At 44.9% G+C, this 21312-nt stretch overlaps 12 protein-coding genes across 12 annotated transcripts; 5 read left to right on the plus strand and 7 right to left on the minus strand.

Moving 5' to 3' along the window:
* Positions 1-222: 222 nt before the first annotated feature.
* On the plus strand, positions 223-3594 carry SJAG_01862 (trehalose-6-phosphate phosphatase Tpp1). The gene has a single exon (XM_002173063.2). The coding sequence runs from the start codon at positions 510-512 to the stop codon at positions 2967-2969; it is 2460 nt and encodes an 819-aa protein (XP_002173099.1). The 5' UTR covers positions 223-509; the 3' UTR covers positions 2970-3594.
* On the minus strand, positions 3302-6147 carry SJAG_01863 (1-phosphatidylinositol-4-phosphate 5-kinase Its3). The gene is made up of 3 exons (XM_002173064.2): positions 4221-6147; positions 4034-4145; positions 3302-3972 (listed from the first exon to the last, which is right to left on the minus strand). Exons 1-3 carry the CDS (start codon positions 5819-5821, stop codon positions 3610-3612), a joined length of 2076 nt encoding a protein of 691 aa, XP_002173100.1. The 5' UTR covers positions 5822-6147; the 3' UTR covers positions 3302-3609.
* On the minus strand, positions 6083-9216 carry SJAG_01865 (decaprenyl diphosphate synthase subunit 2 Dlp1). Its single transcript, XM_002173066.2, has one exon. The coding sequence runs from the start codon at positions 8921-8923 to the stop codon at positions 8063-8065; it is 861 nt and encodes a 286-aa protein (XP_002173102.1). The 5' UTR covers positions 8924-9216; the 3' UTR covers positions 6083-8062.
* On the plus strand, positions 6106-8685 carry SJAG_01864 (Pot1 associated protein Poz1). Its single transcript, XM_002173065.2, has 3 exons — positions 6106-7097; positions 7155-7495; positions 7647-8685. The coding sequence occupies exons 1-3, from the start codon at positions 6989-6991 to the stop codon at positions 7983-7985; spliced, it is 789 nt and encodes a 262-aa protein (XP_002173101.2). The 5' UTR covers positions 6106-6988; the 3' UTR covers positions 7986-8685.
* Positions 9217-9315: 99 nt separating the features above from the next.
* Positions 9316-10304, minus strand: SJAG_01866 (ubiquinone biosynthesis protein Coq9). The gene has a single exon (XM_002173067.2). The coding sequence runs from the start codon at positions 10172-10174 to the stop codon at positions 9422-9424; it is 753 nt and encodes a 250-aa protein (XP_002173103.1). The 5' UTR covers positions 10175-10304; the 3' UTR covers positions 9316-9421.
* Positions 10305-10485: 181 nt separating this feature from the next.
* Positions 10486-11265, plus strand: SJAG_01867 (hypothetical protein; the record flags this gene model as incomplete). The annotated part of the gene is made up of 7 exons (XM_002173068.1): positions 10486-10514; positions 10594-10615; positions 10667-10724; positions 10774-10803; positions 10935-11036; positions 11087-11148; positions 11239-11265. The coding sequence occupies 7 exons, from the start codon at positions 10486-10488 to the stop codon at positions 11263-11265; spliced, it is 330 nt and encodes a 109-aa protein (XP_002173104.1).
* Positions 11266-11644: 379 nt separating this feature from the next.
* SJAG_01868 (vacuolar carboxypeptidase Y) lies at positions 11645-15018 on the plus strand. The gene has a single exon (XM_002173069.2). The coding sequence runs from the start codon at positions 11686-11688 to the stop codon at positions 14851-14853; it is 3168 nt and encodes a 1055-aa protein (XP_002173105.1). The 5' UTR covers positions 11645-11685; the 3' UTR covers positions 14854-15018.
* Positions 15019-15279: 261 nt separating this feature from the next.
* Positions 15280-16301, minus strand: SJAG_01869 (NADH/NADPH dependent indole-3-acetaldehyde reductase AKR3C2). The gene has a single exon (XM_002173070.2). It carries the CDS (start codon positions 16218-16220, stop codon positions 15360-15362), a length of 861 nt encoding a protein of 286 aa, XP_002173106.1. The 5' UTR covers positions 16221-16301; the 3' UTR covers positions 15280-15359.
* A 265-nt stretch (positions 16302-16566) lies between these two features.
* On the minus strand, positions 16567-17254 carry SJAG_01870 (Sm snRNP core protein Smg1). The gene is made up of 4 exons (XM_002173071.2): positions 17141-17254; positions 17011-17082; positions 16825-16932; positions 16567-16779 (listed from the first exon to the last, which is right to left on the minus strand). The coding sequence occupies exons 1-4, from the start codon at positions 17171-17173 to the stop codon at positions 16759-16761; spliced, it is 234 nt and encodes a 77-aa protein (XP_002173107.1). The 5' UTR covers positions 17174-17254; the 3' UTR covers positions 16567-16758.
* A 104-nt stretch (positions 17255-17358) lies between these two features.
* SJAG_01871 (hypothetical protein) lies at positions 17359-19802 on the minus strand. The gene has a single exon (XM_002173072.2). It carries the CDS (start codon positions 18145-18147, stop codon positions 17455-17457), a length of 693 nt encoding a protein of 230 aa, XP_002173108.1. The 5' UTR covers positions 18148-19802; the 3' UTR covers positions 17359-17454.
* Positions 18650-20528, plus strand: SJAG_01872 (citrate transporter). The gene has a single exon (XM_002173073.2). It carries the CDS (start codon positions 18728-18730, stop codon positions 19583-19585), a length of 858 nt encoding a protein of 285 aa, XP_002173109.1. The 5' UTR covers positions 18650-18727; the 3' UTR covers positions 19586-20528.
* Positions 19731-20526, minus strand: SJAG_01873 (histone H2A alpha). Its single transcript, XM_002173074.2, has one exon. It carries the CDS (start codon positions 20385-20387, stop codon positions 19992-19994), a length of 396 nt encoding a protein of 131 aa, XP_002173110.1. The 5' UTR covers positions 20388-20526; the 3' UTR covers positions 19731-19991.
* Positions 20529-21312: the final 784 nt, after the last annotated feature.

The raw sequence follows: 21312 nt of genomic DNA on the forward strand, positions 1-21312 counted from the left end.
AGCTCCTACTGTAGCCTGCTGCTCCCCCCCACTCGGCCTCCGCCGATCTCTACCACCAACTCCGTCTTGTGCCCCACCGCTACTGTGCTTCTACATGCATCGATGCCCGTTCAGCGGAATACTATGGAAACAAAAATGAAACTAGGAATTTGAGAATTGAGAAACACGAATGTGATCTGTACAATTACAAACGTTCTATGCAGCAAATTCGCTGTATTATTGACTATATTGTGATTTAGAGTTATTGCATGACGTACGCGGAAGACCGCACTTACCACCTTCCTCCCCGTCCTCTTGCATTCTACCAACAGCAAACACTTAATTAGCCTGAACCAGTTCCTTAGGAGCCTCGTTTTTGCGCCTTTGCAGTGTTTTTGTTTCAATTCTCTCTTTAAGAAGCAGGATTAAAAGTTTTTTGCAAAGAGCCGAATTCTTGTCTCTCTTTTTTTTCTACATTCACTGTTCCTTCTGTCCTTTTTTGTAACGATTTATTGACTTTTTGATTTACGATGCACAGCAAAACCACAGACAGTTTCGAAAACGAAAATAATGTCGATCTGTCCGGCGAACTGATTGATCCAGCCGAATTACGCTCGTACGGTGTGAACGGTCGAATTATTTATGCTCTCCGTCACCTGCCATTCAAGGCCTGTGTCCATGAAAATTCGCGCAAGTGGGAGTTCCGAGGCCGTCGTGGTGCTACTAGCATCTACTCAAGCATGAATTGGCTCGCGAACTCGACGTACTGGAAAACGGTGCTTGTCGCGTGGACAGGTGTTATTCCTACGATTGATGACGGCGAGAAAACAGGATCCTCTAATGAACAGCGATTTACCGATCGGCCAACGACGATTACTCCCAAAGACGTCGATAACTTTGAGCAATCATATAAAAACTGGGTCTCTGACAAGAAGACCGAGTACCATCCTATCTTTTTAAAGAGGAAATCCACTTCTGACGATGTTGTGTTATCGGAAGAAGTTTCGTGTCAGGCTCGCTGGCTTGCTTACGCGGAAAATGTAATTCGTCCCCTTATTCACTACAAATACTGGCAGGATACCGATAACGACGATGAAGAAGAACAATGGTGGAATGACTATGTGAAAATGAACTGGAGATATGCTGAGAAGCTTAGTGAGATTTATGAGCCGGGCGACTTTATTTTTGTCCAGGACTACTCTCTGTTCCTGGTGCCCCAATTCTTAAAGGAGCTTCGCAAAGATGCCATGATTGGTTTCTTCCATCACCATCCTTTCCCTAGTTCTGAGATTGCTCGTTGCTTCCCGAGACGCAAGGCCATTCTTCGGGGAGTTTTGGGAAGTACGTTCATTGGTTTTCAAGACTACTCATACGCCCGTCACTTCATTAGCTGCTGCGCTCGTGTACTGGGCCTCGAGACTGGACATGATTGGGTTTCACTCGAAGGCAATCGTGTCTCGATTCGTACTATCTCCGTCGGTATTGATGTTCCCCGTGTCATTCGCGCCAGCAGTGCACCCGCTGTAAACGAGCGTTTGGCGGAGCTTGACAAGCAATTTGGTTCCTTGAAGCTTATTGTTGGTCGTGATCGACTTGATGAGCTCTACGGTGTGCCTCAGAAGTTCCGTGCCTTCCAACGGTTCCTTCGAAACTATCCCGATTGGCGTGGAAAGGTTGTGTTGGTCCAGATTACCATCTCTTCTGCTTTTACACATCCCGAGCTTTCTGCTCGGATCAATCGGATTGCAAATGCTATTAACAGTGAATTTGGTACGGAACACTACACGCCTGTTATTCATTACCACGAGCAATTGGAGCCTTCGCATTATTATGCTCTGCTCCGTCGTGCAGATGCTGTCTTCATTAGCTCTATCCGTGAAGGCCTGAGCACACTCGCTCTGGACTATGTAGTATGCCAACGGGACCGTTTCGGCGTTGTTTTGCTTTCCGAGTTTACTGCTACCTCGTCCTTGTTGCACGACGTCCCTCTAATTAATCCATGGGACTACACGGAGTGTGCTGAGGTGATTAACAATTCGTTGAACATGCCGTTGGAGAAGCGTAAAATGGTTCACCGTGAATCCTACAAGCAGGTGACTACTCACACGATGCAAGCTTGGACATCCTCCATGATTCGTTCTCTTGCCAATAGAATAGCCAGCTCCAAATCTGTTCAACACATTCCCCTTCTCACCGATGGAACCGCTTTACCCGTTTTTAAACGCGCGAAGCAACGTTTGATTATGCTTGATTATGATGGAACTTTGACTCCCATTGTCAAGGATCCTAATGCCGCAGTTCCTTCTCCCAAATTGCTTGACAGCTTGCGTAAACTAGCTGCAGACAAGAGAAACCAAGTATGGATCATCTCTGGTCGTGATCAACAGTTTCTTCGCAAGTGGATGGACGATGTGAAGGGTCTTGGTCTTTCTGCTGAACATGGAAGTTTCTTGCGCCGCCCCCATAGTACCGAGTGGGTTAACTTAGCCGAATTGTTGGATATGTCTTGGAAGGAAGAAGTGAGACGTATCTTCCAATACTTCACTGATCGTACTCAAGGTTCTTCAATCGAGGAGAAGCGTTGTTCTATGACCTGGCATTACCGTAAGGCTGACCCAGAAAATGGTGCATTCCAGGCTCTCGAATGTCAGGCCTTGTTGGAAGATCTTGTCGTTTCCAAGTATGATGTGGAGATTATGGCAGGAAAGGCCAATATCGAAATTCGTCCTTCCAGTATTAACAAGGGTGGTATCGTAAAACAAATTATCGAAGACTACCCTGTGAATGCACGCCCTGGCTTCGTTTTCTGTGCTGGTGATGATAGAACCGACGAAGATATGTTCCGTTCTCTTCAGAAAAGTGATATTGACAAAAAGGCGATGTTTGCTGTCACCATTGGTTCAAGCAACAAGCTCTCGATTGCAGAATGGCATCTTCCCGAGCCTCAAAGTGTTATTGACCTGCTCGCCGACCTTGCAGCTACGGAGTAAGCAAGTATTTACGACTGCTACAAAGCAAGCATACATTTAAACATCGTTTTACGTGATGACGGTGCATGGTTTGCGAAACAGCGATTTACATGAATCCCTTGTTCTTTATCGTGCTCTACATTTCATCGCGAAAGATGGATGTGCTGCTGGATGAGGGTGCTTGATATGGGGTACCGCTTTAATTCACGAAACCAGTCCTTATGTTAAATGACCCCTCTATTGATGAGAGCGCATCTTCTTCCAGCTCTATGACATTCTCACGACAGGCTTTCCCTTCGTTCGCCGTTTCGTTCACGATCTTGACTCGGCTTGTGGATGTTGTATCTGTGTTACGAGTGCGACTCTCATCGCAGGACGACATGCATTACTGTATTAAATAGACAATGACTAAATGATCCTTAATCCCTTGAGCTCTGCTCTGCACAGAGTACAGTCTGTATGTAACACACGGCTTAAACGACGCCGTAAAGCTGCGACTGATGCATCGAAAAGGCCCAAATTCGAACAGATGAAGACCTCAGTAAAGGACTGGGCGACTTATGTACATATGTAGTAGTAATAGTAAAAGTAGTAGTAAAAAATAGTAGGACTGAATGCTGTGATTGTTCATGTGTTAAGTGTGTGCGTGCGTAAAGTAAAGTTATGAAGCCAGACGAGCAGCGGATCCATGGTAGGAATACGCGGGCATTTCCAAGGATTCCGTATCATCAGTAATAGGATTGCGGGGAGAAGAGGGAAGTTGAAGGGATGAGTTGTTAAGAGCACCGACAGTTGGCTGCGAAGGCGGAGGATCCTGCTCTTCATCGCCTTCAGGTGTAAGCCCAAGAACGGGCTCAGTCCTTTTTATGGGGGTTGCGCGTAATAACAGCGGTGATGGATTGATGCTGTTGGCAATAAATCCTAAGAAACGCTCTGCATACTCAGGAGGAGGAACGGAGGATATGTCGGATCGTGGATGACTCAGCCCTTTCCAAAAGTGTTCTACTCGTTTCACGTAATTGTACTGAGAAGATTAGTAAGAAAAAACGTTATGAGGGGAAGTAACCCAAGAAATTGTGACAAACCTTTGTAAGCAGATCAATAATACCAATGTAGAAAATGAAATTACCAGGCTGGTTGTTTTCATCGGTAGCACGAAAACCGCCATCATCACAATAAAACAAAAAATGTCTGCGCCTATAACATCGTTAGCATCTATAACCCGTATAAAGACAAGTGGTAAAGAAAACACACAAAATTAAATAGACATACTCCATGAACTGGTCGTCGGGGAGCCGGTAACATGAGCGATCAAGGGAGACAGGTCCAGTCGTGTTTACGGCTCGTCGCATCTCATGGGCAGTAGATTGAGTTTGTGGACCTGCAATTAAGGCATGGTGCGACATGTCCGGCTCATAGACGGACAAGATGCTGTCTCGAATGTTATCACGGTTACCACGGTTTAAGTCGTGGATTCCGATAAGCATACTGTAATCCATAATTCCAAGAGACGAAAGCAAATCTACGTCTGCTTTCATTTGTGCAAGTAAAAGTTGTCGTTTGAGAGGACCAAATTGAAGATGCATATTTCGATTGATCCAGTTGGTGTCCTTCATTGTTGCCGAAGGATTCTTCTTTGCAAGCTCTTCATCGAGCTCGCGGCCCAAAGTCGAGCCTTTTAGGTCGAACATTTGATGGATATCACGGTGCGGAGGGAAAAGATTATTCATCACAACAAAGTGGATCTTGCGACCAAAAGGAAGCTTAACGCGATGCAAGCCATAAAACTGCGAGATTAGAGTATTAGGATTGTTTTTTACGTGATTATAATAGTCTCGGAGAATATCACGCAGGAACTTATGTTCAGAATGATGAATGGTTTTAATGATGAAACGATAGTCGCGAGAAAAGTAAAAGAAAGAACCACTTTTACCGGGAGAGCCCAGCTCAGAAAGAATGTATTTACTGGTCAGCGAAACGAGATAATCGGCTGCATCGAGATGAAAGAGTTGACGAAGATGTCGAAAGACCCACGGAGCGTAATCTTTGAACTTGAAGTCATATTTTGCAGAAGGTGTCAGTTCGTTCCCCGTAATGTCAAACGTGAACTTGTGTTTGGCTGTAAAATCTGATGCTACAAGCTCACGATCAACTTTCGCTTGGCAACGAGATACACCAACTCGGATTCCGGTCAGCATGTTGTACGCGGTAACGTAATTTTCGTGACCTTCAGACACACGCGTGCCTACGAGCACGCAGTCATCGTCAAGCTCTTCAAGTCGCTTGCGCTGGTTGAGACGCCTTTGCTTAACCGCTTCTGCCCACCGAGCTGAATCTATGTCAGGCGGGATGCTGTGCCGTGCAGAGTCCATCGTGTCACCTGCTCTGGTGCCCGGAGCCTCTCCGTCCTGGGATACCAGTAAAGATGTTGAGTGTGTGGGTGACTCATAGAAATCGTTTGCACTTGTATTCGACATAGACGTAGAGGGGCTGCACATCTGATCCAGGTCATATGTACTCCGAGTAGCAGGATGGCGATCGCTCAATCCGTTCGGTGACGACTCAACGGTTCCGATCTGAATAGGGGAGATGGGATCAGTACTGGTACCATTCGTTAGACCTGTCGTTTGTAAACGAAGGGTAGAGTGATGACCGTTTATGCCAAGTGTAGCTCTGCTATTGACACTGCTGCCATCGATGCCACCATTGTTTACACGTCTGGCAGCACGTAGAGTTGTCCGTCTTTGCCTTGGCTGAAAGTCAATCGGTGCTGTCGATGTTGACGAACCTCCTTGCTGACTTTCTCGGTTTTCCGTTTCGTTACGATCATTATAGGAATGAGACTCGTTCAATGAGGTTATTTCCTTTTCCATTCCTTGTTTCAATGACCCATGAATGGATTAGATAACTGTCCGAAGCAGTGATTCTTGTTTGTACACAAAAAAGTTACTTTTCTTCTGAATGCCTCAAACGAGGCCGTTTTCCACCGTTCTTTTTTTCAGTTAAAGAGAATGAATAGACAAATTCAATTCTTCAAAAAATTCCACTGTAAATCCTCGTTTTTTAAGATTATAACGACAATTTTTGGGGGCTTTCAAAGGTGTAGTTGGCAGTAACTTACTGTGTTTATGGAGTAATGTGCGCCTACACTCCAGAACAGGCCAGGGGACCCTTGACGTTACGTGGTGGTGGGAGAGTCATTCTGACCACCACAGTCAAATCGGTCGGTGGGCTCTCAGGCTGCCTACGGTCGGCGCTACTGCTACCGTAGAAGCCAGGTTGCGGGTTCGGTACTGTTTTTTTTCCGGTAATCACAGTCGTGAATGTAGATAAATAAGACTCGCAGACCAGTTCAAGGATGCCTCAACGAGAGTGAGGCAGGTTGTAATAAGTCAACGAGGGTTTTGTGCCGCAGTCTCGTTCTTTACAAAAATAAGTTTAAGAGGCCTTGTAGTAAAATAAAACAAATGGACAAGAAACATTGATAGCGGTAACATAAAGACGACCAAAGTTGCGTTCGGGCGTGTATATTTTACTAAGCGAGTCGATTCTGCCGGAAAAACCGACTCGTTCTATGTCCCCTTAAAAAATAAATGATAACAGAAGAGCCGAAAGGCAGATGGAGGATAAAAGAGTCAGGAGTACCTTAATTTGTTCGTTTTATATAGTCGGTTTTCGCATTTTCTCCTTACCCAATCTTAATATGACAATACGGAACATTTCGAATGGCTGTTTCTTTCGTTGAAGGCCGTGAAATAGCGACAATGGTAAGGGGAAGCGTCATACTACCAAAGTTGGTAAATAATTGTACATGATCCAATAGTCTGGGGCACTGCTGAATGGGACAAATCTTCATTTTTGTTGCTTGCATACAAGAGTGCATCGACAAATAAAAACGAAAAAACGCATTGGTGATCGCTTGAAAAATTGAGAACTTAAACCAGAATAAGTCGCTATTCGGCACTAAGGAACCCGTCATAGACGAGGTTCCTCGTATACGATACCTTGAGACCTCTTGAAAATGACGACCAAACCTCCCCATGCATAAAATAGAACAGAAAGCAGCCATTACAATGGCAATCCTTGAATATCTCCTGCTTAGAAGTAAGCAAGAAAAGAGCGCGCAAGCTCACGCACAGGGTTTAGAAGGTATGTGGGCAGTCTTTCGTCTGGTAAAGCAATTCACTGACATAACTTTTCTCTTAGCTTTCGTGGAATATTTGGGCCATCTTCCGGGTTTGGAGACAAAAAAGCCACCTATATTTGTCTCTCTGGCATTTCTGAGTTATTGTTTTAACATTGAAGGCGAATTTCATGGTCGTGGAGAATCCAAGGAAGATGCGTCGAAACCAATTGCTTGTTTTTGGGACACAGACGTAATGAGTAATGCATTATTTCAGTTGAAAAATACAGAGCACTCTAGAAAGAAAAGAATTCTAAAGATACTGCGACACGATTTAGATGAAGACACGACAGTACGGCTCCGCTCGCTGGACAAGGAAGCCATGAGACTGTTTGCTTGGGCAAAAAGCGGTATATGCCGCTGGGTATGTACTCATTTGTTTGTCTGTTCGTCGAGTTATGTATTTGTGAGGATATTCGTGTCGTGAACGATGCTGCAATTTTTCGTTTGCATAACAGATACAGATAACTGCGTCCGGCGTCGTCGCCATTCAGCAAACTAACGTGCGGATACAGGTCCTTTTTTCTCTTACTGATAAGGAACGAGTAGACGAAGAAGCTGTTTTGGCGTTTCTCACCATGTGGATGATTGATGTCCCCAACGAGATCCAAACATTTAAACGGCTCCTCTCCTACGACTGGGACCACCGTCGCTCCAAAATCAAGACGTACAAGAAAAAAATACCGTGGTCAAAGGTTTACAGCGTCATCCAGCGTTACATCGCGTGCACTGAAGCGCAATGTAAACTAGTGAATCAGTTTCAGTTCAATGCCGATACTTTTCTGCAGGCAGTGGTAGAGGCGATAGAGCAAAACCAGAGGGTGTTATCTATCTTTTCGGGTAACGGGATATAGTTTTCAAGCATTGGAAACGACTGCTGGACAGACGAACGGAGAGATGCTTGTAACCTAATCTCAGAATCCTGAGTGTTTTAGCCATCATTTGCTGCGATGGCATCGGCAATTTCATAGAGTGTTTGTTTTACTTCAACGTCCGGCAATACCGACAGCACCTTCTTAGCGCGGTTCACCTCATCGTCAAGACGTATTTCTGTCTTGTCAGGGTTGGATTGTCGAAGTTGCATGGCTGTTCCCAGATGCAAACCATATTCAAAACATGCCTGGGATATGTGCTCGGACGCCCGGTTGAGTATGCTTGCACATAAACAAGCCTTTGCTGGTAGAAAGGCGGATTGCAGGCGGAGACGTCGTCGCTCAGACTCAATGGACATGGTGTCTCTGGTTTGGGGAAAGTTTCCTTCAATTAAGTTTGCAATGGCTGAAGCCATGAGTTCTGTAATGGAGTTGTCTTTCAAAGACGCTAGATCCACGGATGCTTTTCCCAATAAATAGTCGCCTACCAAAACTTTTAATTTCGTAATAGAATGCGCTTCCTTTGCGTGTTCTTGGACACTTTTGTGAATTGCATTAGCGGCATGAATTAGTTCCGTTATACGCGAAAGTTGCTTGTACCGCTGATATTGTTGCTTCGAAGGCGTCGCATCTAACGTAGAAGCGCGAGACATTAATAGAACAAGCAATGGGTGGAAAAAACGAGCATGTGATGTTGTGTATGGTTGTATAACAGTGTCGAGAAGTGGTTCCGAGTTCGTCCACTGTACCAATTGTGACCGAAGGTTTTCCATTTCCTCGGACAGCGTAGCTAGCAGATCAGAGTGGTATTTGGATTCCTGAGATACTACCCCGACGGCTCTCAATAAAACAGAGGACCATGTTGAACTGTTTCTGCCGAACCGAGGCATTAACCGAGCTGGTCGAACATATGTAAGCATTTGCGAACTGAAAAACACAGCACAGGTGAAAAATCTTCCGGCGAAATACGTTTACAGACAAGAGATCCTTTCAACAGTCTCGTTTAGTGTTACAGTACTGCGTCCAATGAACATAAAATGAGAAGGGAAACGAAAAAAAAGATTACAGATAGTAAAACACAGAGTTTTCAATGGAAGTTTGACATGAACAAGAACATATAAAAAGACACCTATTGCAATAAAATTGAATTAAAAAATCAACGTGAGAATGGGGGATGGTTGGTGAAGTTACTATGTCTCGATTCCGTAAACACAGCTCGGCAATTATTAAGGTTGCATAAAGTTCGCGTATGTCGGCGGCACCCGAGTTAGACTTTTCGCTTATTTGGTGGTGGGAAGCTTAATTCCATTTCATAAAGACTATAGTAGTAGCAATGGGAGAACAAGATTAAGACGAAGCATGTATTCATACAGAGAAGAGGCGTTCATTAAAGCAGAAGAGTCGTGACGGGGAACAGCTTAAAATCCCTTAGAGCGCATTATATTGCTGACAGCGCGCGACTGAAAGGTCAGCCAAGAGCCAATTTCGCGGCGTATGCTGTTTAGCGAAGCAGCATGGTCCATCCGGTGCGAGACAAAACGGTACGTGTCACCAAAGTCGGGCGAAGTATCACGAGTCATGTACAACTCAGAGAGACCGTAAATAGAGGCGACAGCCGCCCGCTTTGTGTACCACTGAAAATCATTTGAGCTGTCCTGGGCCAGAAATAGTATTTCGTTTGCCAGTAGACCAAGTGTCTTTAGCGAGTGCCTTATATTAAGAGGACGACTGCTTAAGGCAAGTATTGACGGAAGGTGCCTGTTTACGTCTCTGTTGGCATATAGACGGGCCCATAGCAACTCGATAATCCGTTCCTTCATCGACGGAATGGTACTTAAGTGAGGCTTGAGCTCATGGAGCGCCTTACGCTGCACATAGTGAAAGAAGTCAAACAAATCCAATCCTCCTCGGGGAAACAGAACAGCCGGTAGACTGGTATAACCAGAGTCCTGAGCACCACGGGCTAACGCTTCGTTGGTAAATCCAAGCTCTGGCACATGGTGAAGTGCATTCTGTAACAGTTCTTTCTTTTTTCCATAATACGGCTGCTCCATGTCGACAGCTTTGCTGTGATATTCATTGAACATGGGACATGCACCTTGAGAGCAACCAAATCGCCCTACACGCACTGAACATGCAGCAAATCGGCGGAATGAGCCATTCAAAAACATGAGCTTATAAAATTGGTCTTAACTAACCGAAAGAAGGGCGAAAAAGAGGATCCTTATCCGGAATAGAGCGATTTGCTTAAGGATGGAGAAGACGAGGGTTTAGATTAATTTAGGTTAATTAAGGTTTGAGGTATTTTTGGTGGTGAGTTTCGGTTTCTTTTACGTTGCTAGCTTCGAAACAAGGCATTCTTTGACTTCCGTTCGAATCCGGGTATGCTCCCTTTTCGCAGGCAGTCGCAAATCTTACCTTGTCAACAACACAAGAAGGAAGAAAACGTGAAAACACGTACGCGGGCCGTGTAACCCACAATATGTCATTTGCATCCATGGAGACACATATGTAAGTCAAAACCGTGCTGACGCCAGCAACTGGCGTTGGAAGACTATTGTTCGTGTTTGTTGATCTAACCGTGATTTAGTATTCTTCTCTTACAACAAGATGTACGTTACTTTGAGTACAACAGACGCGGGCAATTTTGCTTATTGAAACAGAACGATCCTAGATCTCGTGTTTGGAGTGACCATTGCAGCCTACAGTCTGCTATCGAGTGTAAGAACGCTATTGATATATAGACGCGTATACTGACGCGTCCTTAAAGATATCCTTGGCGTTTATATGTCGAGAAAAGGTATGTCAACAACAAATGGGAACAGTCATTACGTTATTCAAAGGTGGAGGCGCTTCCATTTGCGTGTTTTGTTGACTTTTTTTTTTGGTCGCTTATATTCATTGGAAGAACTTTATGCTCACCTACAGCAGATGTTACTCTCGAAACTCTAGACTTTGTTCAGTTCGCCGAGTTTTTTGACTCCATTTACGATTGTGTGCCGCTCGTTTACGATTCGCATTTCCGGGCATATGGTGAGTGACTCGAAATTTCTTTTAAAACATTCGCAACTAACAGACCACAGTTCCGTTTGAAAAAAAGTGGCTGCTTGCTCGAATTGATCAATATCTGAAGATTCCAGTGAAGGTGAGTTCGTGGCGCAAGCGAACTCTGACAACCACTGTTCCTGTCATTGATCTTCATTACCTTACTTGCTCCTCTACTAACAATTAAAAGCCCCCGTATGAGGAAGTATCTGCATAATAAGGTCTCCACCTTATTTTCTTGTATGTCTCACGAATAACGGAACTCTGAAAACTTATCTACCTTGCAGCAGACCTGGCAATTGCTCCTGGCGTGCTGTTTATTACTGAAACTCAGCACGCGACGCGTCGCGTCGCGTTCTGCATTTCGCTAAATAAGGTTACTCTAAAATTGCGCAACGCCGGTCGCTTGCGATAACATGTCTCGCTTCCTTCGGCTAATGCCCGCCAGCCCCGATAACGATATGTGACGTCACATAATCAATAATATATATATAAGAGAGCCTTCCACCCCTCTAGCCGTTCCCCAACAGCATTCTTTAAGAAATCTCGTAACATCTTTTGGTACACCGTTAAAAGTAGGACAAGAATTGCACTGCTTGGTATTGTACCAGTTTAATTTATTGTTCTTTCAATCAAAATGTTGAAGAAGTCATTTTTGCTGTTTTTGCTTTCTTCGACTGCTTTCGCCCACTATATTCCATCTTCCGGCGACAACCTTGCGGCTACTTCGCCCGATGCTGAGCATGAGTCTTTAGGACTGGAGAAGGCCAATGAGAATCGCGACGGCGTCGCCAATGCTTTCGGCAAATTTGTCCACGCTGGTTCCGATCTCTTGGATGCCGTGAAAACCGGATTTTTGGACACTTTCTCTAACGGAAAGCGCCCTTCTTTGGACGAGCTGAGTATTTCCCAAGAGAAGGACGTCCCTTCCGACGACGATGATGATGAGAAGGACGACGAGCCTGATCATAAGGACGAGAAGAAGGAAAAGGATGACAAGCATGGCCACAAGAAGGATAAGCTGAAGAAGAAGAAGCACCACAAGAGCAAGAACAAACATCACTCTAAGGAAAAACATCACAAGAAGGAGAAGGACGACCGTGAGCCTGAGCATCATGACAGACCTCCTATGGACTTTGAACATGAGCCCGAACATCACGACAGACCTCCCATGGATTTCGAGCATGGACCTAAGCGCCATGGGGAGCCTCCTGAGGACTTTGAGCGTAAGCCCGAGCACCACGGAAAGCCTCCTAAACACTTTGAGCCCGGACCCGATCACCATGACAGACCTCCCAAAGACTTTGAGCATGGACCTGAGCATCATGGTGAGCCTCCCAGAGATTTTGAGCGTAAGCCCGAGCACCGTGGTGAGCCTCCCAGAGATTTCGAGCGTAAGCCCGAGCACCATGGAAAGCCCCCTATGGATTTCGAGCACGAGCCCGAGCACCGTGACAGACCTCCTATGGATTTCGAGCATGGACCTGAGCACCACGACAGACCTCCCATGGACTTTGACCACGAGCCCGAACATCACGACAGACCTCCCATGGACTTCGAGCACGGACCCGAGCGCCATGGAGAGCCTCCCAGAGATTTTGAACGCAAGCCCGAGCACCACGGTAGACCTCCCAAAGACTTTGAGCATGGACCTGAGCATCATGGTGAGCCTCCCAGAGATTTTGAGCGTAAGCCTGAGCACCACGGAAAGCCCCCTAAGCATTTCGAGCCTGAGCGTGAGCACCACGGTGAGCCTCCCAGAGATTTTGAGCGTAAGCCCGAGCACCACGGAAAGCCCCCCAAGCACTTCGAGCCTGAGCGTGAGCACCGTGACAGACCTCCTAAGGACTTTGAGCACGATCGTGCACATCATGAGAAGCCCCCTAAGGAGTCTGAGCCCGAGCAACATGAGAAGCAACCAAAGGAGTCTAAGCCTGAGCAGGAGATTGATTTGCAAATCGTCGACAGTGAGCGTTTGAAGGGTTCTCCTGAGGATGTTATTGCTTTCCTGCGCGAGTTTGCCAAGTCGAATGACCGTGAGTATGCTGCCCTTCCAACTGAGGCAGGCGAACCCCACTCTGTGGATGACATTGATGACTCCGCTATGGCATATTTTGAGATGCTGAAGGCCGAAGCAGAGCAACTGGCCGAGGATGGCGACAGAGACAGTGTCTTTTTTGAGCAGCTCGATGCGTTCTTGAAGGATTTGTACCGTAAGCCTGAATTAAGTCCTAAAGACAATATTGCTGACCTTTTCGAGGAGTTCAACCAACTGATGGAGTTTCTGGCTCACAGTGAGTATATGACCGAGCAGGATTTAGCTCTTCTGGCTCAAACAATGGAAGATGAGATTGACAAGCTCACGTTTTCTGAAGACCTTGAAAAGAAAGTGATACCTGAGGATTCTAACAAGAACAGCCCCAAGGAGCAGCATCCCTTTATCGCCGAGAACAGTAACATGGAGGCCTTTCGTATGAATGCTTTCCCCGATTACACCCTTCGTATCCAGGAAAATGCTAACCCTGTTGAGCTTGGTATTGACAAAGTGAAGCAGATTACTGGTTACCTTGATGTTGATGACGACAAGCATTTCTTCTTCTGGTTCTTCGAGTCGCGTAATGACCCCGCTAACGACCCTGTTGTTCTTTGGCTGAATGGTGGACCCGGTTGCTCGTCTTTGACTGGTCTGTTTATGGAGTTGGGTCCATCCATGATTGACTTGGATACTGTTAAGCCTATTTACAACAACTTTAGCTGGAATGCCAACGCCTCCGTTATCTTCCTTGATCAGCCTATTAATGTTGGTTTCAGTACTGGTGACGATTCTGTAAGTGACACGCTTGCTGCTGGCAAGGACGTGTATGCCTTCCTCAACCTCTTCTTCACTAAGTATTCTCAATATGCCGACAAGGATTTCCACATTTCTGGTGAATCGTATGCTGGCCATTACATTCCCGCCTTCTCTCGGATGATCCTTGAGCATAACAAAGGTGCATCCGATGCATTTGTTGCTGCTGGCTACGAGGATACGAAGGTGAACATTAATTTGAAGAGTGCTTTGATTGGTAACGGCCTTACAGACCCTCTTGTTCAGTACAAGTACTACTCCAAGATGGCTTGCGAGAACTCTTATGGTCCCGTTCTCCCTCAAGAGGAGTGCGACAAGATGGACCGTAGCTATGGAACGTGCTCCAAGCTCATCAAGACGTGCTATGATACTGGCTTCACACCCTTCTGTGTTGGTGCCTCGATTTACTGCAACAACGCTATGATGGGTCCCTTCCAGAAGACTGGTCTCAACATTTATGACATCCGTGAAAAGTGTGATGACGAAGCAAGTCTCTGCTATCCCCAACTCAACGCAATTGAGGAGTACTTGAACCAAGCTGAGGTGCAACAGGCACTTGGTGTTGAGCCCACAGACTACAAGGGTTGCAACACGCAAATCAACATTGCATTCCTTTTCAAGGGTGACTGGATGCGCAGAGACTTCCGTGACGATGTTACGTTCCTCTTGGACTCTGGTTTCCCCGTTCTTATTTACGCTGGCGATGCTGACTTTATCTGCAACCACATGGGTAACGAAGCCTGGACCGATGAGCTGGACTGGTCGGGCCATTCTTCGTATGCTCCTTTGGAGTTGAAGCCTTGGAGTGTTTCGAACTCTACCGCTGGTTTGGGTAAGTCTTACAAGCAACTTACCTACCTTCGTGTCTTCGGTGCTGGTCACATGGTTCCCTTCAACCAACCCGAGGCTAGTCTTGCAATGCTCAACCAATGGTTGAGTGGTGAACTCGCTTTTTAAGCGATTTCCTTTTAGTTCCTCTTAATACTTGCTTCCTTTTCTTTGCTGTTTTCTCTTCTTTTACTGTTTCGTTGCGTCGTTCGGCGCAGAGCGCTCGTTCGTCAGCCATTGAGTCGTCTATACTCCGTTTTAGTTTAGTACATTAATGTTATTGCTGCGAACGCATGGAGGGAGAATTAGTCAGGAGTTGTGTATCATACTGCGAGCTTGGGTCTGGGGTATGGGGCCTGACGCAGTGGTCGCCGCGCATACACTTGCTGGGGTCTGCTTGGCTCTCGCTTCATGAATGAGATACTTCAGACTAAGGTAACAGCGTTGCGGTACTGTATCCCGGCTAACGAATCACAACGAGGACTATGTCTCCGCTTCACTACACCTCAGTAACCCGTGCTATCTGCCATACCGTAGCACGCAACACGAGTCTGTATTCTTTGATTCTTTTAACAAGTCAAAAAGTCTGATATCATTCATTACAAAAAAGGTCATTATAGCCTCATAAAAGTCGTTTAATCTTCATCCATGTGTTGCATAAATATGCGTTTGTGATGAGCTACACCGAGCTCAGTAAGAGCATCAATGTCGGCCTGCTCAAGTTTGAATTTTTCAAACTTCAAACACGTAGCCATGCGCTCACGCTTGCTCGAAGTTGTAATTGGCAACACGCCGAAAGACTTGCACCAATTGAGCAGGATTTCCGTGTCAGACACACCGTACTTCTTGGCTAATTCGCGGACTTTCTGAGCAGTAGGACCCTCAGAGTCACGAACTATCGGAGACAATGGTCCGTAACCTTCCACAATGATGTTGTTTTTCTTGCAGAAGTCCAAAATCGGTTTTGCAGCTTTGAAAACCTGAGGATGAAATTCAATTTGGTTGACACGAGGTTTGACGGCTGCAATGTGTAGCAATGGCTCTAAATCCTTAATACGGAAGTTAGAAACCCCGATTGCATGCACACGACCCTGTCCAAGCTCACTCTCGAGTTCCGACCAAGCTTTTTCAAATGACACATTCTTTTCGTAGAAGGGTAGAGGAGTGTGGAGAAGAAACAGGTCAAGATAATCAACACCAATGTTACGCAACGAGACTCCCAAGGCCTCGTGAATGTCGCCTATGTCATCAAACACTTTTGAAGTAATAAAAAGCTTTTCCCGAGGAATATCAATTTCTTTAAGAGCCATTCCCACTTCTTCCTCGTTACCGTACACTTGAGCACAGTCCAAATGACGGAAACCTGCTTCTACAGCAGTCTTTACAGACTCAATGACTTGAGGATTGAGGCCGGAATTTTTGTCCTTTTTGAACAATGCCGTACCGACGCCGTAAGCAGGATACGGAATTTCAGGTCCAAACGCAGCGATGAGCATAATGAATATAAATGTTGTTGGTAGAGGGTAGGAGGATGCAGAGCTGTCCAGAAAGGATATATCGGTGATGGCCGCTACGTAATGATGACATAAGCCCAACGAGGCAAGGATCGCTCAGGTCGGTGAGACTGTGTCTAGAGGATGTGGAATAACGGAACGCCGAAGACGGCGCGGATCTAGATGTGTAGAAGTGGTTTACTCCTTGACGTAACTGTTTTTCTCGGTGTCTGGGAGAAACGACAGTAGCACTTTCTTACTTAATGCTTAGCTTGGCATTAAGGTTTCCCCGTAATTGCTTGTATGAAGCTTAATGGAATTAAGCTTCATACAACGATTAAATGACATCATACAACACACAACGCGAAGCACTATTTATTGAAAAACATTACTACAGAAGAATGTATAGAGGCGTACAAGTATAGAAGAGAAGATAGAGAAGAAATAAAAGTAGTGTTCGCGAATAGAGAAAAGTAGAAACTCCTGAAGTGAACTCTCCCTTTTATTTTTTTTTAACAAAGCACGAAGTTGTACCTTTTCATTAAGCAATTTTGTCAAGAGCCTTAGTTGAAGTTAGTCTCGTGTTCAAAGGTGTCGCCAAACGTACTTCAATCATTATAACAGAGTTTCCGCGGATGGCGGCTGAGCCGATCGGTGCCTTTTCACCAGTGGATTTTTCTTCGTAAGCATCTTCGACAACAATGTTCAAAAAAATCTGTTGCCGATTAGCAAAAGCGAAAAAAGCCTTCTTCACTTCCGACTTGAAAGTTTGTTTCTCTGTATATCCACGTACATCGTATCCCCGTAAAACTCCGTAAACTTTTCGGGAACCATTCAACTGAACAAATACTTGTTTATCAAGATACTACAATAAAAAAAGGTTAAAAAATAGCACTTCTTACAGAATACGCTGGATTCCTTACCTTCTTCAAGTCAGGAGCCGCCGCTTTTGACATTTTGCTGTATTTTTCGAGTTTTGGTTTGGGAAGAGGTTGGACGCGTTTTCGGGCGCCATTTTGAAAAGTGCTAAAATTTAGCTTCTGTGGGGACTTCAACGTGATCACTTAAAATAGCTTAAAAGTGTTAAGAAATAAGCGTTGCGTATGTTTTATTAAGAATTATAGTACAAGCCGATAGAGCTTGATATTATCTAGTAACATTTAAATGTTTACTCTGTTCATAACGAAGGAAATTGCGGACACATGATGTTGCCAATACTGAGTTCCTTTTTCAGTTTTCACACAATAACTTTCCATTCCGGGTTCGGTCGGCGCCAAGAAAGTGCTGGGATACGAACGGCTTCATAGAACACGGGCTTCATTTTCTTAAGCGGATCGATGGTGCCACTCGTGGTGAGAATGATAAACTTCAGCTGGGCGCGCATAACTTTGAAGACATTAAATACGCGATAGCAAAAACGCTGCTTGCGGTTGTAAATCCCTTCTGTAGTTCGTACGGCCTCGGCTAAACGAAGAATAAGCTGATTGTATCGGTTTACGAGACTGGGCTGTTCTTCTTGGTATGCCTGCTGGACCTTCGGGTGTCGTATTACGCACATGATCATGCGGCCCAAACTAAATGCGGTTTGGTTTACGTGCTCATATAACAAGTAGTAGCGGTATCCAGTAAGATCGGTCGACTTCATTTTTTGTAACTTGCTGCGATGGAAGTAAACATCGGTGTATAGTGCAGCTAGCTGGTCGCGCACCCAGCACGGATGGAAATCAGGATGCGTCTCGAACATCTTGTCCACATATTGGGGGTCAGCAAACCCCTCGTCCAGGACTTCTTGCGCTACTTCAAGAATGCGTTCGTATACTTGAAGCAAATGGTACTTTACATATTCGTTGTGTGTTTTGAAACGACCATCTTTAGACTTGAAGAGTTTGTTCTTGAATGCGTTGCAAATGTTTGTCCAAGAGTATGCCATGACAACAGCGTAGAGAAATAGAAATTGTAAAGTGAACAATGCGGGATTAGATCGTGCGTATTAGGGTCGATGCGATGGTGATGCGTGTGCGAAGAAATGCTTAGATATCAGCACGAATTAAGACTTTCGATTTGTACAGCGGAATTCACCAAATGCGTAGTATAGGGAAAAGATGAGAACTCCATAGCATCACAGTCATATTTATAAGCTTGGTAGCGCGGAAGTGCTGTCATGTTTGAATAATTGACAAAAACCGGTGAGCCATTTTCCAGAAGAAATGTTCTCGAAAGTATACAAGGGACTTGGCGTACTTCGTAAACGTAAACAAAGGCAAGGGACGAGTGCGTACACGAGATTACAACGGTTGCTATTGGATTGCAACTGCACGATTCATCTAAATTGCGTCGTTCACGAAAATCATTTGTTGCGAAACTTTAAATGTATTAAGCGGGCGGCCCAAGACGTCACATGCGACATTTTCACCAAGAACGCGCATTGTTTTTGACGAACCAAGACACAGCAGCTGTTGTGGGAAAACGCCAAAAAGCCTTGTTGGTGTAAGACTCGAAGTACTGACAAAATGCAAAGGTCTCAAAAAAGACGGGAACCTGGTCCATTGCAAAAAATTCTTGCTGGTGTGACCGCTGGTGCATTTGAAGTGAGTATCACGTATCCTGCAGAATTCGCAAAGACGCGATTACAGCTGTACGAACGAGCAGAAGGGGCCGCAGCGAAGCTCCCGCCATTTGGATTGCAATGGTACCGAGGCTACACGTCACTATTCATTGGGAATGTGGTCAGAGCAGGATTTCGTTTTCTCGCGTTTGACGGTATTTTGAGATTGTTGAACCCACCAAATAGTCGACCAACAGGTCCACGAACCGTCGCTGCTGGCTTAGGTGCTGGAATCATTGAATCGGTATTTCTCATCACACCGTTTGAAGTCGTCAAAACCGCTGTAATTGATGACGGGAAACAAGTACCAAGCAAGCAACGACTTGGATCATTCATGCATGCCATTAAAACGATTTCCAGAGACGGGGGTCTAAAAGCATTGTATCGAGGTTTTGGACCCACAATTGTTCGCCAGGCAGGAAACTCTGCTATTCGGTTCAGCACATACACTGGTTTAAAGCAAGCTCTTCAAGGACATCTAACACCAGGTGAGAAGCTGAGTACCAAAACAACCATTTCCATTGGTTGCATCTCAGGTGCCGTTACCATTTTCTGCACACAACCCATTGATACGGTAAAAACTCGTATGCAATCGTGCAGTGCAAAATACAGATACAAAAACAGCATCCATTGCGCTTACAAACTGTACAAACAAGACGGGATTCGACAACTTTGGGCAGGAACGCTTCCACGACTTGTTCGGTTGACGCTGAGCGGAGGCATTGTCTTTGCAGTTTATGAAAAATGTGTTGATTTTTTTTAATGTGTTCAGCCTACACGCAACGGGTTAAGAAATAGTCCGGATGGTGTTTTAGTAGGTGCATTTCGTTCAAGGATGGCTTCAGTGGCGGTTTTATGGTTTCAAACCGCCATGCAAACATCGTGTTATTGGGTTAATCGCGGTTAAGTATATACAATGCAGAGACTGTTCTCATTAAACAAGTACTACCAAGCAAGCATTAGATGAAAGAGGAAAAAAGAAAAACGAGATAAACGATTGAAAGGACGAACGGGTGATACAAGGTTTACCAGTGGCTCAAATCCATAGACTAACCACTGAACATAACACTGCGGTGTGGAAGGGAGCGGGAAAGAAAGAACCAAAGGAGAATACTCAAGGAAACATAAGACGGACGGGGGAGAGGGTACTTAGCACATTAGCTGGTCATTTACAGCTCCTGACTGGGCTTGGTACGTCCTGATGTCTTGGGAAGCAAATGTTGGTGAATGTTAGGAACAACACCACCTTGGGCAATTGTGACATTGCCCAAGAGTTTGTTCAGCTCTTCGTCATTACGAATGGCGAGTTGAAGATGACGGGGAATGATACGAGTCTTCTTGTTATCACGAGCAGCATTACCGGCCAGCTCGAGAATTTCGGCAGCAAGGTACTCCAAAACAGCAGCCAAGTAGACGGGAGCACCAGCACCAACACGTTGAGCGTAATTTCCCTTACGAAGAAGACGATGGACACGACCGACGGGGAAGGCCAAACCAGCCTTGGCAGAACGAGATTGAGCGGACTTGGCGATAGCAGCCTTACCTCCAGATTTTCCTCCAGACATTATTAATGGGAATTAAAAGCTTAATGAGTTTTACACGATCGTTCAGCAACAATTGGGTGAGTTGTTGGTGGAAGGAGTGTTCGCTGCTATTTATTTATTTTCCGTGACAATTAGGGTTAGGGTTGTTGATGAATCATGGCGAAAGCAATCGCGAACCTTAAATAAATGGAACGCGTGTCGCGTCTAAGCGCGTCGGTCATTGATCGGACGCGACTATCGATGACGTGGGTTAAAGGGGTGGCAGGGGGTCAGGGTGAGGCAAGAAAGCAAGACGGTGGTGAATGCGTCGTAAGCTGCTGATGATACTGTCAATTTGAATATCGACTTGTTAATTTCGGCAGTATAGCAGAACTTGATTCTTCTGTTTTTTGTTTCTTTATTTTTCAGTATTAGATAGGAAATGAATTCACAGTGCGACAGCTGCATAATTGTATCTCCGTGTGAACTGCCGTAATCACTAATTTCATATTTAAGGGTCTGTTGAGGGGTTGCTAGCAAATTCGGGTTGTCGAGCAAATGAAACCAAAGTTGAATTCAAGTGCGTTCCTTGATTTGACTGTGTTAGTTGATACTTTTGTGCAGCTGGGAAGATGCATGCATATGATATACCTTTCCCACTTTGTGACAAATAGAAGAAAGGACATTGGCTCAAATTAAATATCAGTAAAAATAAATAAAATACATAAAAATAGAATGAAAAATACACGAAAATAGGATTAGAAAAAATAATCTTTAAGGTGAACGAATTTGTTAATGAAATTAAAATAAACTGGAATCAAATTTTTAAAATTTTGATTTAATAGAACAAAAAATATTGAAAAATATTAAAAAATTAAAAATAAAATTAAATTAGAAAATGCAGAAAAAAAAAAAGGGAAACAAACTTAATTCAGAGACAGTGTGCAGCTCACTCTGTCTTGCTTTT

This window comes from Schizosaccharomyces japonicus (genome assembly GCF_000149845.2).
Source record: "Schizosaccharomyces japonicus yFS275 unplaced genomic scaffold supercont5.3, whole genome shotgun sequence".
In the NCBI taxonomy this organism is placed as follows: Eukaryota; Fungi; Ascomycota; class Schizosaccharomycetes; order Schizosaccharomycetales; family Schizosaccharomycetaceae; genus Schizosaccharomyces; species Schizosaccharomyces japonicus.